The following is an 18241-nucleotide window of genomic DNA, read 5'->3' as shown; positions in this document are numbered from 1 at the left end:
TAGGTACACCACTGACTGCATCATAAGTCTGGCTTTGTCTGTGTTTTTTTTTTTGGCTTATCTGCTGTATCAAAGCAGTTTTTCCTAAGTGATACATGTAGCATTTGGTCCTTAGTTAATTTGTGACTAATTAAAACAAAAGCCGCAAAATGTCGCAATCAGCTCTAAACTAGTTTTTACGCCTGGTCAAGGGTAGCCTTAAATTTGCGCCAAAATTTGACTTTCACATCTGAATTCAAATGATAACACAGGGAACACTGCAACAAAACCTCCTCTATCATTTAGTGTACATATGGCTTTACTTGTTAATGGTTTATATTCCTTAAAGGAATAATCCAGTCAAAGCTAATTAATTCAAAAATGCCTGGTACAGGGCCTGAAGGGTGTAGCATGACTCATTTTCATTGTATTCCTAGAACCTTGCTAGAGCCTAGAGTCATACTCCTCCCTCCATGTCCCACACAAGGTATAATTCAGCTGTGACTGGAGTGTTCCTTTAAGGTTGTATTGTATTTTTCTAGTGTTCTGCATAACTGTTCTATGCTTACTGGCACATTATTTCTGCTTACTATGAAACAAAGTCACCCTGTTTTGCATTAGACCATCTATCAATAATAACAAACTATCTGTTAACTCTGCCTGCTTGTATTGACCCTGATCAGTTAAACTGATGCCCAGCTACTTGGCTGACCCTTAAATACCACATCTTCATTACACTACAGTAAAGGAATAGGCAAAATACCTCCCACCGTTATACAAGAGAACTACTCCAGACAATGGTATCACTACCAAAATGCAAGACATACGTCTAACTTTATTTCAATTTCATTTTAAAAACATGAACAGACAGAGCTAGTGCAATATAGAAAAAACAAGTATATATAGTCCAAATGCAGCTACATCCTATTCACAATATACAGAGTATATCACCAATACGAATGATCAAATTATAACAAAGTGCAATTAAAGTGACAAAGTGTATTATATATTTACATATGTTACAATAACAAAGTTAATAAGAGAATGTGTGAGATCATCAATAACAAAATCAAGGAAGACCCACATTCATAAAAAATAGTAGACACTGGGAGACCGATTATTCTTACATGTGGTCACCACAATATCTCATATTCATGAAAAATAATAAATAAAACACCAACATCAATAGATTTCTCCAATCCCTTGTATCTTGTCTTCCCTTTATACAATTCCAACATTCATCTCATCTCTATGTCTTCATTTCTTATAATCTCCAAGCCCGTAAGATCCATACTTCCCATCGCGACATATCACTATAAGTGCTCAAAACTAATAAAAAATACAAATAAAAAGAAAAATGCATAAAAAAGCCAAACGGTAGACAGCTTCATCAAATATTATCATATAAAGGTTATATCCTAAAATCACAGAAGAGGAGCTAAACTAAGTGCTTCATTTAAGCCAACTGGGCATAATGTACTCAGCTGGATGATCCATCTACATTCCTTTTGTGCCAAAATCTTCTTCAGGTTCCCTCCCCTAATGCCACAGTGTATCTATCACCTCAATGCCACGCACCCAAAAGTTTTTTGGATTGCAATCATGCTGTAGATAAAAGTGGTGTGGGATCGGTTTGAGTTCTTTTATATTTGTAACTTTTTTAGCTTTGATAATGTCACAGACACGTTCCCCTACTCTAGTACCCAGTTCTCTTGTGGTAAGACCCACATACTGTATATCTTGGGACAACTAAGCCGATAAGGCATGCAGGAGTGCATTAAGAGATGTTGGTTTTCTAAAGATATCCGTCTGAAGAAATCCTTCTCTGTTTGTTAATTATCTCTTAATATCAAAAACTCCACTTTATTTCTACTATAGGAATAAGTCAATTTCAGACAAGGAAGGATTTCTTCAGACGGATATCTTTAGAAAACCAACATCTGTTAATGCACTCCTGCATGCCTTATCGGCTCACTCTCCGTCCACCATCAGGGCCATACCTGGTGGACAATTTTTAAGAGCTCTTCGTATTTGCTCTACAGATGGAAAATTTGAGAAACAGGCTTGGGACCTGGTGGATGCTTTAGCGCTAGCGGATATGGAAAACAGTGAATTAAGACTGGATATTGCAATGCGAAAAAGAAAAAGCGGACTTATTACAGTCCAAAAAGAATCCAAGAAAATCCCCAAAAATTAAAGGTGATTTAAGTAAATGTTTTTTATGAACTTATAATAAGCAATGGGAACAAATGAGAACTGTCTTAAATAGACATTAATCAGTTCTAAAGACAGACACCAGTTTAAAAACAATATTTCCTGACAAGCCCCTTCTGAAAGCAAGGAGAAGTAAGCTTTGTTGGTACAAAGGCACTATATCCCAAATATATCCAATCTGTTTGGGGAGAGAACATGGAGTCAGAGCAGTTTTCCCTCCATGTCCTAATATGTAACTTTCCCAGGCATTTAATTCAACTGATGGTAAGAGGACTTATGTGATCAGAGATTATGGGGCAGATTTATTCAGCTGTCTGAATATATATATATATATTGTGAGAAAGTGAGAGGTGTTGTGTGGGAAAACCGCTATCTGTCTTGCAGGCAGATGAAATGCTGGTGGTAAAAGCCCTGGGTTTGTCTGCAGTAACCCAAGGGTTAATGCAGACATGATAAGCAGGAATAGTCTGTTTTGTCTGTGTTGGCCTAGCTAACACAGACACATTTGTAATGTCCGTACTGGGCCTGCTTATTATGGAGTAGGGGTAGGCTGGTAGTGGGACTCCTACTCCACCCGGGCTTCGGTCCTGGGCTTTTGTATAGCCCACAGGTGCAGGTCACAGGCCTCGTTAGGGTCTGATTTAGTCTGCAGGCCAGAAGCAGTAGGGAAGGCCCTACCTGGAGAGCTGAAAGCGAGAGTGCATTCTGACAGCAAAGGTAACTGAGGGTCTCCTGTCTTGCTGCTGGCCAAGAGCGTGTGCCAGGCAGCCTGGTACCCGGATAGCTAGGGTCCTCCAAATGTATTAGACAGCGCCTAGCCGGGCAGGAATTACTTTTATAATGTTTTTGCATGTGCCTAAGCCAAGGCTGAATTTGTGTTCTGTTTTGCAAGTGTGAATAAACACTTAAGTTGGACTTTTAAACCTGCGTGTGTCACTGCTTCCTGCACTGCTACCTGTCAACTACCAGAGCAATTCCCCACAATATATATATATATATATTTAGTTGCCCATGACAACCAATCACAGCTCAACTTTAATTTTACCAGTGATTATGAGTATTTTAAAGGGGAGCTGTGATTGGTTGCCACAGGAAACTAGAAATATTCTGACTTTTCTGACAGCTTGATAAATCTGCCCCTATATCTTGTGTAACACTAAGGGTGTCATATATTACCCCAACTGTAGTTGTACCAAGATATATGTGGGTCTTACCCCAAGAGAACTGGGTCATTATCAAAGCTAAAAAAGTTACAAATATAAAAGAACTCAAACCGATCCCACACCACTTTTATCTACAGCATGGTTGCAATCCAAAGAACTTTTGGGTGCGTGGCATCAAGGTGATACACTGTGGCATTAGGGGAGGTAACCTGAAGAAGATTTTGGCACAAATGGAATACACATGGATCCTCCTGCTGGGTACATTATCCCCAGTTGGCTTAAATGAAGCACTTAGCCTAGCTCCTTTTCTGTGATTTTAGGATATAACCTTCATGTGATAATATGTTATGAAGCTGTCTACCGTTTGCCTTTTTTATGCATTTGTCTTTTTATTTGTATTTGCATGTTGTGATTTGTTTTGAGCACTTATAGGGACATGTCGCAATGGGAAGTATGGATCTTACAGGTTTGTAGATAATAAGAAATGGAGGCTAAGAGATGAGATGAATGTAGGAACTGGATAGAGGGAAGACGAGTTACAACAGATTGGAGAAATCTATTGATGTCGGGGTTTTATTTATTATTTTTCAAGAATATGAGAAATTGTGGTGACCACATGTAAGAATAATTGGTCTCACAGTGTCTCCTATTTTTTATGAATGTGGCTGTACCGCATGCACAGTAGATAGTACTCGTTCATCGGTGTCCTCCTGCGACACCTGTTGGTGCACTGCACATGACTGGGGACATACGTGAAAAGTTGGGCATGTGAGGAACTGGAAGCTCTTTCAAATCGTATACGCTGTTAAACTTCATCTACCTTACCTGTGCTGTATAAGTTCCGGCTTCCCTGTGTTTCGTACCCTCTGAGGAAGCATGGGAACGTTTAGGATTCCCAGTGCGGTCACATCATCACAACATGGGTAAGACACTTGTCTTTATACTTTGAACCCACACTATTTTACTGATGACGTTTTGTATTGGAGATGTTCTTATCATTTGATCATTCATATTGTGGATATACTCTGTAAATTGTGAATTGGATGTAGCTGCATTTGGACTATATATACTAGTTTCTTCTATATTGCACTAGCTGTGTCTGTTCATGTTTTTAATATGTGAAACACATATGTCTTGTATTTTTATGAAAAGAACAGTGTAACTACTTTAATTTGTGTACCCTACCTATGACATGGGGTCACTTTTATTTCTCCATCTGCCCCTGCTGATGTCGGCTCTACACGCATAAGAAAACTATTAGAACAATCTACATAAAATCAAGCCTGAAGGTAAATTTATTTGTTTGGACTGGATTTTTAGTTCACCAGGCCTTCCGTTCTCTCTCTCTCTCCTCCTTTGCTTCCTAAAGGGGTGAGTGAAGTCACATATTTGCAACGATACGCGTGGGGTCTGTCTGCCTCCCCTCCCCACAGCCTAAGCCTCGCTCCTTCTACGCCTTTTTTTCAAACATTTTTTTGGGTATGATGCTTTTAGAATTGGTTGCAGGCTCTATTTGGTAATCCTTTTTCATGTATTTATTCTCATATGGTACTTATTGACTTTATTTTTGTGTTTTCGGGATTACTTGCAATTTTTTTTACTAGGTTGTGAGGTAGTAGGGGTGTAGGGCTTATGCATGCCTCTTGGCCCTAGGTAGTCATACATACCCTTTCAGGTGTATTTTTATTGTTTACTGAATTTTTATTGTTTGCAACCCTCTGGCCCCCGTGCACAAATGGCCATGTGCATGTGGACTTACTCTAGATCAGTGATGGCAAACCTTTTAGAGGCCGAGTGCCCAAACTACAACAAAGACTCGCTTATTTATCGCAAAGTGCCAACACAGAAATTTAATTTGTGATTTATACTCCCTTCTCTGTCACAGTTTTCATTGATACCAGCCCCTGAGGACACCAATAAAGCAGAAAATAGTCCCAGGTAGAGCTGTCACTTTAAAATAGCTCTGTGCACAGCAAGTCCTGGGCTGTCTGGGACTGCAGGAAGATACCTGGAGTCATCTCTGGTGACGGCCTGAGTGCCCGCAGAAAGGGCTCTGAGTGCCACCTCTGGCACCAGTGCCATAGGTTAGCCATCACTGCTCTAGATCTTGTCCACAAAGGATACATGTGAATCCACTGTACTATGAACTGTGATCTGTCAAAACGTTTATATGAAAATATAGACACCTTGTAAATGTTAATTGTGCCTTTTACTTGTATCATGTGGGGCACCCAAAGTTCCTTTTCATATTATAGAAATGCCCCTAGGTACTGTTACAAACACACAAATCATCAGATTTTGTAAATTTCGTCATACCATATTTGACAATATACCACTTACTCTTTCCATTATTTGAGGTCATGTGATAATTTTAGCTTCACTGGTTGGTGTAATTGATGATAATTAAAGTATTTGCTTACCTGATACTTCTTTTCCCATAGGTATTGTAATGTTATGTTTTCCACACAGTCAGCTATACAGAGTTTGGAGCCAAACACCTCTTGCAGCATATTCACAAGATACAAATGATGTTCATGTTCCATTGCATAGAAGTGGTTGAAGTCTAATAAAACAACTTCAGTGCTGTGATTTGTAAGGAAAGTGTTAATTTCAGTCAATCCATCCCATACTTTAATTCCATATAATCCATGAATGAAGTAGATTTCTATTTCAGCCTCCTCTGGTTTAGAAGATACACGTAGATCAAAATAGCGAATACCTGACTCCAGTTGTTCCTTGAAAGTTAAATTCTGAGTTACTGACCATTTCTTCATAAGTTTCTTTACTAATGAGATTTTTGCTAAACGTTTAATTGATGTTGCCTGATCTGGTCCAACAGGAGATTTCTCATCAACCCAATAGCTGAATGAATCATGTGATCCTGTGAAGTACAAATAAAGTAGATCATATAGACAGATAGGAATAACCCTTTTAGGTACATAACTTATCTGGGCATTAACATTTAATTCATTTTCTATACCCAGTACCTTGAAAAAGTATTTACACCCTTGAACTTTTCTACCTTTTGCCACATTTCAGCCTTCAAACATAAAGATATAAAATTAGAATTTTTTGGTGAAGAATCAACAACAAGTGGGACACAATTTTAAACTTTTGTAAAAAGAATAATAAACTGAAAAGCGGGGCGTGCAATGTTATTTGTCCCCTTTACTTTCAGTGCAGCAAACTCACTCCAGAAGTTCAGTGAGGATCTCTGAATGACCCATTGTTGTCCTAAATGACTGAATATATGATGAATATAATCCACCTGTGTGTAATCAAGTCTCCATATTAATACACCTGCTCTGTGATAGTCTTAGGGTTCTGTTTAACCCCTTAACGACCAAGCTCATTTCCGCCTTGATGACCAATTTCTCAAAACCAGCAGGTGTCACTTTATCCGTTTATAACTTTAGAAGGCTTTAACTTACCCAGGTGTTTTTGAGTTTGTTTCTCCGTTACATTTTGTACTTCAAAATAGTGGGAAATTTTGGTTGATATATTTAACATTTATTTATGAAAAAAGGTGAAGTTGGTAAACATTTAAAAAAAATAGCTATTTTCAAATTTCAAAATGTTCAGGTTTTCATACTGATTGTCTTACTTCCCGAATCAGTTACTAACTAACATTTACCATATCTCAGCTTTGAGTTGGCATCATTATATAAGTGTCCTTTTGTTTTATTATGACACTAGAAAAATCACAAATCGAACAGCATTCTCTCAAATTTTCAAGAAAATTTTAGAATCAATTATTACCATTTCATTTCTATAGCGGTTTTGGAAGTTCTGTTAATAGAAACCCACCACATATCACCCCGATATATTAAGTTCAACCATCAAACTATTCAAAACAGCGGGTAGGAAGCTTGTTAATCTTTTATGTATTTTACAGAAATTGGAATAAACTGAATAAAAGTAGAAAATGTATCTGAGAATATATTGTGCAGTTTTTTCTGAGTAACAGGACACCCCACATATGGATGTAACCCGTTTTCAGGGCACATGGCACAGCGGAAGGGAAGGAGCACCATTGAACTTTTGTAGGGCAGGACTTTTTTCAGGTGCCAGTATGTGTTTGTAGAGCCCGGGGACACATTTACACGTCGCATTTTGGTTGTGTTTTGAAACAAAATCCAAAGGCTCCAACTGGATCGCACATTGAGGTAAGATAGCATTTACTTTGTGTTTAGTTAAGATGTTGGAAACACAATGTTACCAAACTACGTGAACGAGTGGAGCCTTTGGACTGCGTTTCCAAACGCAACCAAAATGTCACATGTGAACATGGCCTCAGGTACCACAAATCCTTATTCTAGAGAATTCGTAAACTTTTTACCATGTGGTATAGGAGGCATATTAACCCCTTGCCACTGATGGACTTTTTCCATTTTACTTTCTGTTAACTATACTTCCTAGCAACAGCAGTGGCGTAACTAGGAGGGGTTAGGCCCCATAGCAGATTTCTGCATGGGGCCCCCCTTCCCCTTAAAAAATATATATACATATCACACTATATATATATATATATATATATACATATACAAACACATATACAGCATATACAGACACACATACAGTATATACACATCATACACACAAACACATAGTATATACACACCATACATCATATATACACACATATACAGCATATACAGACACACATACAGTATATACACACCATACATATAGTATATGCACACCATACATCATTAATACACACATATACAGCATATACAGACATACATAGAGTGTATACACATCATGCACACATACATATATTATATACACACACATATACAGCATATACAGACATACAAACAGTATATACACATCATACACACATACATATAGTATATACACACCATACATCATATACACACATATACAGCATATACAGACATACATACAGTATATACACATCATACACACATACATATAGTATATATACACACCACACATCATAGACACACACATATACAGCATATACAGACATACATACAGTATATACACATCATACACACATACATATAGTATATATACACACCATACATCATAGACACACACATATACAGCATATACAGACATACATACAGTATATACACATCATACACACATACATATAGTATATATACACACCATACATCATAGACACACACATATACAGCATATACAGACATACATACAGTATATACACATCATACACACATACATATAGTATATACACACCATACATCATATACACACATATACAGCATATACAGACATACATACAGTATATACACATCATACACACATACATATAGTATATACACACCATACATCATATACACACATATACACTCATACAGCATATACATAAACACACACACACATATATATGTATATACTTACCAGAAGATGTATCCTCTCTGCAGCCTCCACACTGATTGGCCAATGATCGCGTCTCGGGATCTTCCTTCTCCTCGGGCCTAGTCCGTCTGCTCGGTCCCCGGGATGGCGCCTGGCCAGCCTGTGCTGCGTACTAAGTGTCTGTGGCTGCTACCATTCCCCGGTGGCTCAGCATCGCTGTATCCAGACCAGACAGCAGGGAGCAGTCCGGACCTCACTGCTTCTGTGTGAACGCTACCCCGGGAACACAGTGCATATCCGGCGGGTCCTCTACCCTGGGGAGGAGCGGCGGCTGCAGAAACTCCAGCGCGTGGCCCGCCGGATCTGTGCCTCCTCTGCTGCTCCATGTAGTAAAATGTATGCGGCCTGAAAGGGGAACATCACTGCCTCTGCCTGGGGCTACAGGTGCCGCGGAGACCCTAAATACACTCTTTTCTTTTCTCTGTAGTGGATCCCTGAAGCGAAGTGGCGCCCCAGTCGGCTCGGGAGCGCGGGCCCCTAGACCTCCCGGGCCCCGTAGCAACTGCTACGGCTGTAGTTACGCCACTGAGCAACAGTATTTTATATTCCATGCCATGTAATGGGAAGTGGAAATACAATTCAAAACATAAACATTTGTGCCATTTTCCTTTGGGCTCTGTTTTTATGTCTTTCACTGTACACTCCAAATAGCACCTTTAATATATTCTTTAGTTCGGGACGATCATGGGACCAGAATTTATATAGGTTTTATAAGGCGTTACCAAAAATTGAAAATTTATGTACCAAAAAAAATTATTATCTACCCCCCTCCCTCTGAAGGTACATCGATGGGATCGAACGGGTTAACAGCCGATCCGGACGGTTAGAGCAGGGCACTGCTCTTCCCTTGCAGGGGGGCCCGTGCAGACCTTAGCTTAGGCCGACAGATAAACCTGTCGGCCTAGCTGACTGTATGGGCGGTCAATAAGGGGTTAAAGCACAGAAAGCATCATGAAGGACAAGGAACACACCAGGTAGGTCCATTATACTGTTGTGGAGAAGTTTAAAACTGGATTTGGCTGCAAAAAGATTTCACAAACTTTAAACATCCCAACGAGCGCTATACAAGTGACCATATTGAAATGGAAGGAGTATCAGACCACTGCAAATCTACCAGGACCCGACCTTCCTTCTAAACTTTCATCTCAAACAAGCAGAAGACTGATGAGAGATTCAGCCAAGAGGCCCATGATCACTCTGGATAAGCTGCAGAGATCTATAGCTGAGGTGGGAGAGTCTGTCTATAGGACAACAATCAGTGATACACTGTACAAATCTGGCCTTTATGGAAGAGTGGCAAGAAGAAAGCCATTTCTCAAAGATATCCATAAAAGTCTTGTTTAAAATTTTCCACAAGCCACCTGGGAGACGCACCAAACATGTAGAAGAAGGTGCTCTGGTCATATTAAACCAAAATCGAACTTTTTGGCCACAATGACAAACTATGTGTTTGGCGTAAAAGCAACACAGCTCCTCTCCATGAACACACTATCCCCACTGTCACACATGGTGGTGGAAGCATCATGGTTTGGGCCTGCTTTTCTTCAGCAGGGACAGGCAAGATGGTTAAAATTGATGGGAAGATGGATGGAGCCAAATACAGGACCATTGGAGTCTGCAAAAAACCTGAGACTGGGATGGAGATTTATCTTCCAACAAGACAATGATCCCAAACATAATCTAGAATGGATGGTTCACAAATAAACATATTCAGGTGTTAGAATGGCCAAGTCAAAGTCCACACCTGAATCCAATCGAGAATCTGTGTAAAGAGCTAAATACTGCTGTTCACAAATGCTCTCCATCCAACCTCACTGAGCTCCAGTTGGTTTCATGGAAAAATGGGCAAGAATTTCAGTGTCTCAATGTGCAAAACTGATAGAGATGTGATACCCTAAGCAACTTGCAGCTTAAGGTGACACTACAACTTGCAGCAAAAGGTGACACTACAAAGTATTAACTTATAGCGGTTGAATAATATTGCAGGCCCCTTTTCAGTTTATTATTTTTTACAAAAGTTTAAAATATCCAAAATTTCGTCCACTTCACAATTGTGTCCCACTTGTTGTTAATTACAATTTTATATCTTTATATGCATTTTCCATTTTCTTTACACTATTACTCCAGCAAAGGTGGTTGAATTCAAGGACAGCTGCCCTTCATTTCTAAGGAACCATATTAACACAATTATGTGAACTTATCTGCACAGAGATACATTTATATAACATCCAATTGAAGAAATATATGGATATGGCAGATTAATAAAATTAAATCTGAATGTGCTGTAATACCCTTAAATACAGTCAGACGTGGTTAAATAATTTTTGAAGAACATTAAATCAATGGTATCTACCAATATACAGCTGCATGCACGTCATTTGCTATAAGCCGTGGCTATGGAAGGGTCTACTAGCAGGCTTGGCATCTGCTATGATAGTCTAATAGTTATAAGCTGAGGCAAGGAGGCCAACAATGAGAGATCCATCCACTACAATAGAGATGGAGAACCTTTTAGCCCAAATGCCCAAACTGCAACCCCAAACTCACTTAATGATCACAAAGTACCAATACAGCAATTTATGCAGTACCTTATTGCTCCCTGCTGTGCCACACCTGAGGATACCTATGCCATTGAAACAAAGAGGGGAAATTTAGATCATCACTGTAGCTTCTGTCCAGAGCACCCTGAACCAGAAGAATCACAATGATATTCCAATCCTATCCCCTACCTTCTCAATCTTCCTGGATTCTCAGAGGCCTAGGATGTGGAGCTTTAAAATATCCCTGAGTATAGCATGTCCTGTACTGCCTGGAACTGCCTTGGATCCTGACTGGCAAACTAAGTGCTTGGGTGACAGCCTGCATGCCCACATGCAGGGTTCTGAGTGACACCTCTGCGACCCGTACCATAAGTCTTCCACCACTGCTCTATAACATATAATGATCCCAGCTATCAGTAACTCAGCTTCTAAAGATTGGTCCAGCTGCTTAACCTTTCCAATGGTACTAAAATTCACATCCTTGATCAAGGGAAAAATGATGTTTAACCTTCCAGAAATAGACATAAAAGGAACACTGAAGTTGAACACTGAGCAGGGCAGAGAATAACTATAATGTCTGTTGATGGGACAACTAGTAGCAACACAAAATCAATCACCCCCGATCACTACGTTATCTCACATCTTCATATTGAATAATAATGATAACAATAATTTACATACATGAGTGAGTGATTTTGGCCTTGTTTACACTGAGCTTAACTTTACAAATATCTGGTGCTGCACTTTAAGCATGAAGTCCAAATCAGACTTCTTCAACCATAGTAAGGCACATTACGCACATAGTCCATATGCTTTAAAGTAAATCAGGATTTCATGTGGCGTCAAGTGGTGATTAGCAGAAAATTGAAGGCTAATCTTTTTAGGAGTCCTTAAGATCATCTGCCATCGCTGCTGGTGATACAAAGCAGCATTCTGGCTTTCTAACTGTACTAAGCTACAAGCTATGACTTAATGTGCTTCTGAACATGTCTATTTTATAGATTTAAGTAACTATCACAATGTTATTTATTTTTTTAACAACTACAATTCAAAACTACTCCTCAAGCTTTTTCAGTAATTCTCGGCAAAATACTAACCAACAAAATACTTTAACTCTTAGAGAGCTATAAATGTGTGAGACATTTATCTGTAAATAGGACTATACTTTGTCATTAATGGAAATCTACCATAAACATGATACATGATAAACTAGGGACACTTACTCATAGATCCAGGCACAGTGGGGCACATTTACTAAGGATCCTGCACCAGTTTTCTCTCGGATGTGCCATGTGTCATATGTGTCACACATGACCCTTTTATGTCGCGGCGCCACTATTCTTTACGCAACACATAATTTCGCCATTAAAATGGGCGTTCCAGTGCACAGTTGGACTATGCGCCACAATTAACGTGCAAAGTCCGACAGAAGTGTGTCGCACAACCCATGTTAAAGGTGCACCACAAAAAAAGTTGATGCACTCCGTCGGGCCAGTGCAGGGACTGCCAGATTCAAGAAGAACCTTCATGACTGTACAAATAGGTATATTTTTTTTAAGGAAAGGGGGCCCCATTCAGAATTCTGCTATGAGGCCCAGCCTCTCGTAGTTACGACCCTGTCCCTGATTTATAATGCTTGGTTTTGAATAACAAGGCCCCTTGTTATTCATTATATCTGGCTATCGTGATTTGTAATTTGCTGTTTTTGCAACGGAACTCAGGTTGCCATTCAGGTGAAATTAAACTGCTGTCATCGCTCTCCAGATGCTTTGTCTCCCAGCTATGAAAGAGGTGGGGTGCAAGGTCAGCCTGCCAGTTTTTTGGCACTGAGATCTGAGATAATACATTAGGAACCAAAAAATAAGCAGAGAACCGTTTTTCCTTGTGCAGTGCATTGAAATGAGCAATAGTGTGGACACAAGCACAACATAAGGCAATATTATCCTCTTTGTGGAATACCGGTTGTTACTCTAGATCTCTCTACACTTCTCTAACTTTTACCTTTGTGATTTTTGTGACTTTTGTCGCTAGGTGTATTAAACGTCATTTACACATAGTAGCATGTTGCAACAAATTTAAGAATCTGACATTGGCTAAAACTTTTTTTTATAGTCAAAATAGTGTATACAATCCACTATTCCCAAGAAGCTTAAATTGACCCCATTAATATATACAGTTCTGGCATTAACATGTTGTTTGGTGCCATCATCTGTCTGTACACTAATACCAGAGTACAGGCAGTCCCCGGGTTATGTACAAGATAGGTTCTTTAGGTTTGTTCTTAAGTTGAATTTGTATATAAGTCAGAACTGTATATTTTTTAATTGTAACACCAGGCAAAATATTTTTGGTCTCTGTGACAATTGGATTTTAAAACATTTGGGTTGTCATAAGAACCAGGATTAACAATAAATCTTAATTGCAGACACCACTGATAACTCTTAAAGCTGATCCCTGTAGCCTGCGGCTAAAGTACAGTAAATTACCAACATCCAGAGAGCCGTTTGTAACTATGGGTTATCTGTAAGTCGGGTGTTCTCAAGTCGGGGATCGCCTGTATTTAGAATAACATATTTTATGAAGTGCAATGCAGTTTGGCATATAAATGATATATTGCAATAGTATTAACGGGCATTAAGTTCAAACATTAATCGTAAACCTTATCTTAAGTTTTTGCAATGAGGGAGTAAAATAGTTAAGCGAACAGACTAAGACATTACATTAATCATTTTGCCCAAATAATGATAAATGGCAAAGGCTAATTAAAAGCTTTCATTAAACTATAATAGAAAAAGATTAATTTGTTAAATGGTACTGGGAAATCATAGAGGAAAAGCAAACAGTACGTTCCAACAAGGTCCTTGGATTCAGGTCATTAACAACCTACAGTTAATCCCATAATTAATGGATTAACTTCTCAGAAAATCCTCTTTAGCAAATCCAGTCATAAAAGCCTGATTTTCTAACATGTACATTGTAAGTGATGTAATATTAGATGTATTTCCATACATATTTCAAATACTACTGCATTAAAAAATTAAAGCTTTCTTAGAAATCTATGATTTGGAACTGGTCTATGGGTAATATGCACTGCGTCACTATTAAAAAAAATATATCCTGCATTATCCATTTAAATATCCCTTCAGATCAACATTAGGTCATTTAAAGTCTAATAAAGGAATGCTTGCTACTGTTGGCAATCCGTTATTTCAAAAAATAAAAAAATATACTAATGTCCAGGACACCCTTTTATTTTAAAAAAGGCATATAAAACCTCTGAATATCCATGCAATGGGTGAGCCACCTATCTATCTGGAACACGCACACCATCTTGAAATAGGAATGTGGTCATAAAGCATATCAAAGATGACCAGTATTGTCTCTGATTCGAGTTATCAAAAGTTAACAGTAATTTTTATGCAACGGGCTCATAAGGATTACATCCAGTGCCTCTGTGTTCAGCACCATGGACATAGTAACCAAACAGCTGATCATCACAGGGAAGATTCCCACTTGTTTTTGCAACATTCTGGGGCTAACTCACTAAGGGTCCACGGATTGCATTTCCGTCGGACTTCCCTTTAGCAGGGAATTGTGTCACATGCGATAGGATTTTGGCGCAGCGGCGCCGGCTTATATGCAACAGAAATCGGGGGCGGGCCGTCAGCCAATCTGACTGATTCGGACTGAGCACAGGATTTAAGATTCAAATTGCAGGACCATTATATATAACCATATATATAAAAAACATGGTTTAGTTGAAATATCAAAATACCACTCACTTTCTTAAATCCTCACCAATTCAATGGTTCATTGGTTTATAGTCTTCTACCCACAATACTGTTGGAAGAAATCATAATCGTACCATATATACAAACAAAAACTTACTGGCTGCAAGGAAGTAAAAACACCAGCAGTGACCATGAAGTGATTAAACAGGTTTCCTCCGGAAAAAGCCATTGTACGGAGGAATGCTAGGTCGGGCACTGTTGCCCATGGTGTGCTGCTGGATTTTATGAAATGCCTATTTTACTTTGAAATAGGCAGCACCGTGTGTAGTCTTGTGAGGTGGATAAACTTTGTAGAGCTGGGTCTGTTGTGGAGCAGGGAAAGGAAAAAACGCATTGGTTGCTGCCTAGTCTGTATGATGTTTAACCAAATCTTATGATATTCCTGTGATTAACTTGGAATCTTTTCTGGAGAACAATTACGGTACTTTACCCCAAAAAGAGCTTGAGACTGGAGAAAATATAGGCAGAGCCTCAGGCTGATTTACGTACAGAAAATAAGAAACATCAACACGGGCGTGACAATCATCGGCGCAGGAGGTGTGATTGTGCGAAGGTTTGGTAGGGTTCATCAGAGGGGAAGCGAATCAATTGTAAGATGCTGTAATATTGCACTGCCAGGAAAGAAGAGAGAAGCCATGGTGATTGCCAGAGTGTATGAGGGTAAATACTGACTTATTTTAAACAAGGGGCCCTTAGTGAGGAGAGGCTGCTGCATATTTCATGAATGAGGGGAGGCTGCTGTGCATTTCATTAGTGACTGTAGGCTGCTGGATATTTCATGAATAGGTAAGGACAGAATATTGATAAGAAAGGGCACCGAGAGTTTATGTATATTTGCCCCAATTCAGTTTTCACCGGGGCCCTGTAACACCTCTGACAATTAACATTACTCTGGAACATGGAGATGTTTGGTACAGTGTACCAAGATATATTCCAGTTAGTACAGTTAGTAATTAGGTCACCAAAGTTCCTGTCTGCTAACATAAGGCTTTGCTTTCAGAGGCAAGTTAAAGGGGTTTCTCAAATTTCAATCCCCTAGTGATGTTTACATAATAAAGTGATGGTCAGTGTAAAATTCCAGAGTGTGGGCGGCAAAACTCTAGAGTCCAGGTTTATATACACTTTCATTTAGCCTCTGAACATTCACTTGTATCTGACACATAGAAAGAGAGATAAAACAGATGATGAGATCCATGCGATCCATGAGATGAGATATCACAGATGACATTCTCAGCTCTACTATCAAAGTTTTAACATACTCAGTACTACTATATTCCTCCTTCCCCCTCCCTGGATAAAGACCTTATCGGTCTGTAGCATGTAGCTTTACTCTTGCTGAAATAAGACTAAAAGAGTTTATAGTTAACCCTTGTGCTCTTTTTCCTGAACTATATTTTGTATTATAGCATATTTACTCTTTTACTGAGGTTTTCATGGCTGATTTACAGGGGCTGGCAGGCTATATACTACAGGGGCTGGTAGCTATATACTACAGGGGCTGGCAGGCTATATACTACAGGGGCTGGCAGGCTATATACTGGGGGACAGGCTATATACTGGGGGGCTGTAAAATTTGGGGTCTCGGTTTATACTCGGGTCGGCTTAAACTCGATTATATATACAATATTTATACAGTATATATATTTTTGAAGGATGATCTGACATTTTCCTTGATACCATTTTAAGAACTGTACAAAATTATGATCACTTTTCATGAAAATATTTTGGATATTAGGGCATTACAGCTTTCATTGAAAGGGATAAGTATTGTTATATTTTGATATGTTTAAGATTTTGTTTGCTTATTTATATACCGTATGTGTGTTATAGAGAATTTTTATTTTTTACTACTGTAAAATGCCATATCGGTGCTTAATGGTGGGTTAAGGGGTTAAAGGATCTAAAGAGTCAGAGTTGGTAAAAGGCCAGTGTTGTGTGCCATAGTCACACAAGAAGTAATTTTGTGTTATTTATAACCAAAAGCAATGCGCTCTGCAATCTCAGCTCCACAGAGATAAATGGAGCAGAACAGACATGCGCAGCCGTCTGCTCCGCTCATCTCGGGGAGCAACAAGGGGTCTGACGGAGGTACCTCAGACCCCTTTGAACCCCCTGCTCATCACGGTCTCATCACTGAGATCCCCACAGATCAGCAAGTTAGGCCCTATCCTATGGATATCCTTGTTTTGTGGAAAAACTCATTTAAGACAAAGCAATAAAGTTTCAGCTCTTAAACAATAATGTATTCAAGATACTGTTTTGTATTAAAAGTTTAGTCAGATATATGAAAAAAACTTTGCAATATATCTTACTATAGTTTACAGCTTTGATCCATATTCAGTAAATACACACAGAGAAGACTTGGAGGAGGTAACAGTCAAATATCTGTCTCACCAGAGCTTTATTCACGTCTGTACTGTAAAATACTGTTAAAACCTAAAATAAATATATATATATATATATATATATATAATATCTAAAAATTGCAATTTTTATTTTTTACTTTGTTTATTTGAGACAGATCTAGGACATGTTATAAGAATTGTTTCCTATTGCAAATCCCAACTTGCAAAAAACATAAAAGAATAATCCCAATAATGTTCTGTACTATAGTATTCTGTGTCTCTTAAGAGCATCAGTCTCTCAGCTAGTCCTTCTTCACCAACAATGCAGTACTTTCCACTGCAGTAAAACCCACTTTGAGGATGCTTAGTGTTCTCCATGTTTCCATGACTTTTAATGTCACCCGTGGCCCCACTTACAAGGTTATGAATCCAGGTAACTTTAAGTCATAAAAGTTCTTTAAAAGTTAATGAGGAAGGAGCCCGAAACGGTCTGGCTTATTAGCACAGAAAGGTAACACACCACTATATTGGATACTCTCTGTAACCCCTGTGAATTATTATCTTGGAAAGTCTATTAACCCATTAACGACACATGCTGTAATAGTCCGGCATGCATTGGGTGTGGGTGTTTGGAGAGGGCTCACGGGCCCTCCATAGTTGGTAAGTCTTTGCTGCATATTGCTAGCACCCATCGTGGGTGTTATCCTGTTGATTGCCGCCGGCACAGCTTCCGGCGGCTTCAAAAAGATGGCGGCCCATGGGTCATACATCCCCTTGCGTTTTCGCTCCCCCATTCA

General features: G+C 39.0%; 1 protein-coding gene across 1 annotated transcript in view; it reads right to left on the bottom strand.

Moving 5' to 3' along the window:
* The window catches only part of PLCXD2 (phosphatidylinositol specific phospholipase C X domain containing 2), a 31203-nt gene that overhangs the window by 10700 nt on the left and 2262 nt on the right, over nucleotides 1-18241 (bottom strand). Inside the window, exon 2 of the mRNA XM_072137108.1 lies at nucleotides 5777-6237. Coding sequence (XP_071993209.1) covers nucleotides 5777-6237 — 461 coding nt within the window. The remainder of the gene's footprint in view (nucleotides 1-5776; nucleotides 6238-18241) is intronic.

The sequence above is a fragment of the Engystomops pustulosus genome, chromosome 2, assembly GCF_040894005.1.
Source record: "Engystomops pustulosus chromosome 2, aEngPut4.maternal, whole genome shotgun sequence".
NCBI classification, from domain to species: Eukaryota; Metazoa; Chordata; class Amphibia; order Anura; family Leptodactylidae; genus Engystomops; species Engystomops pustulosus.
Note: the sequence above shows the minus strand (reverse complement) of the source record. Positions and strands in the feature narration are given on the sequence as shown.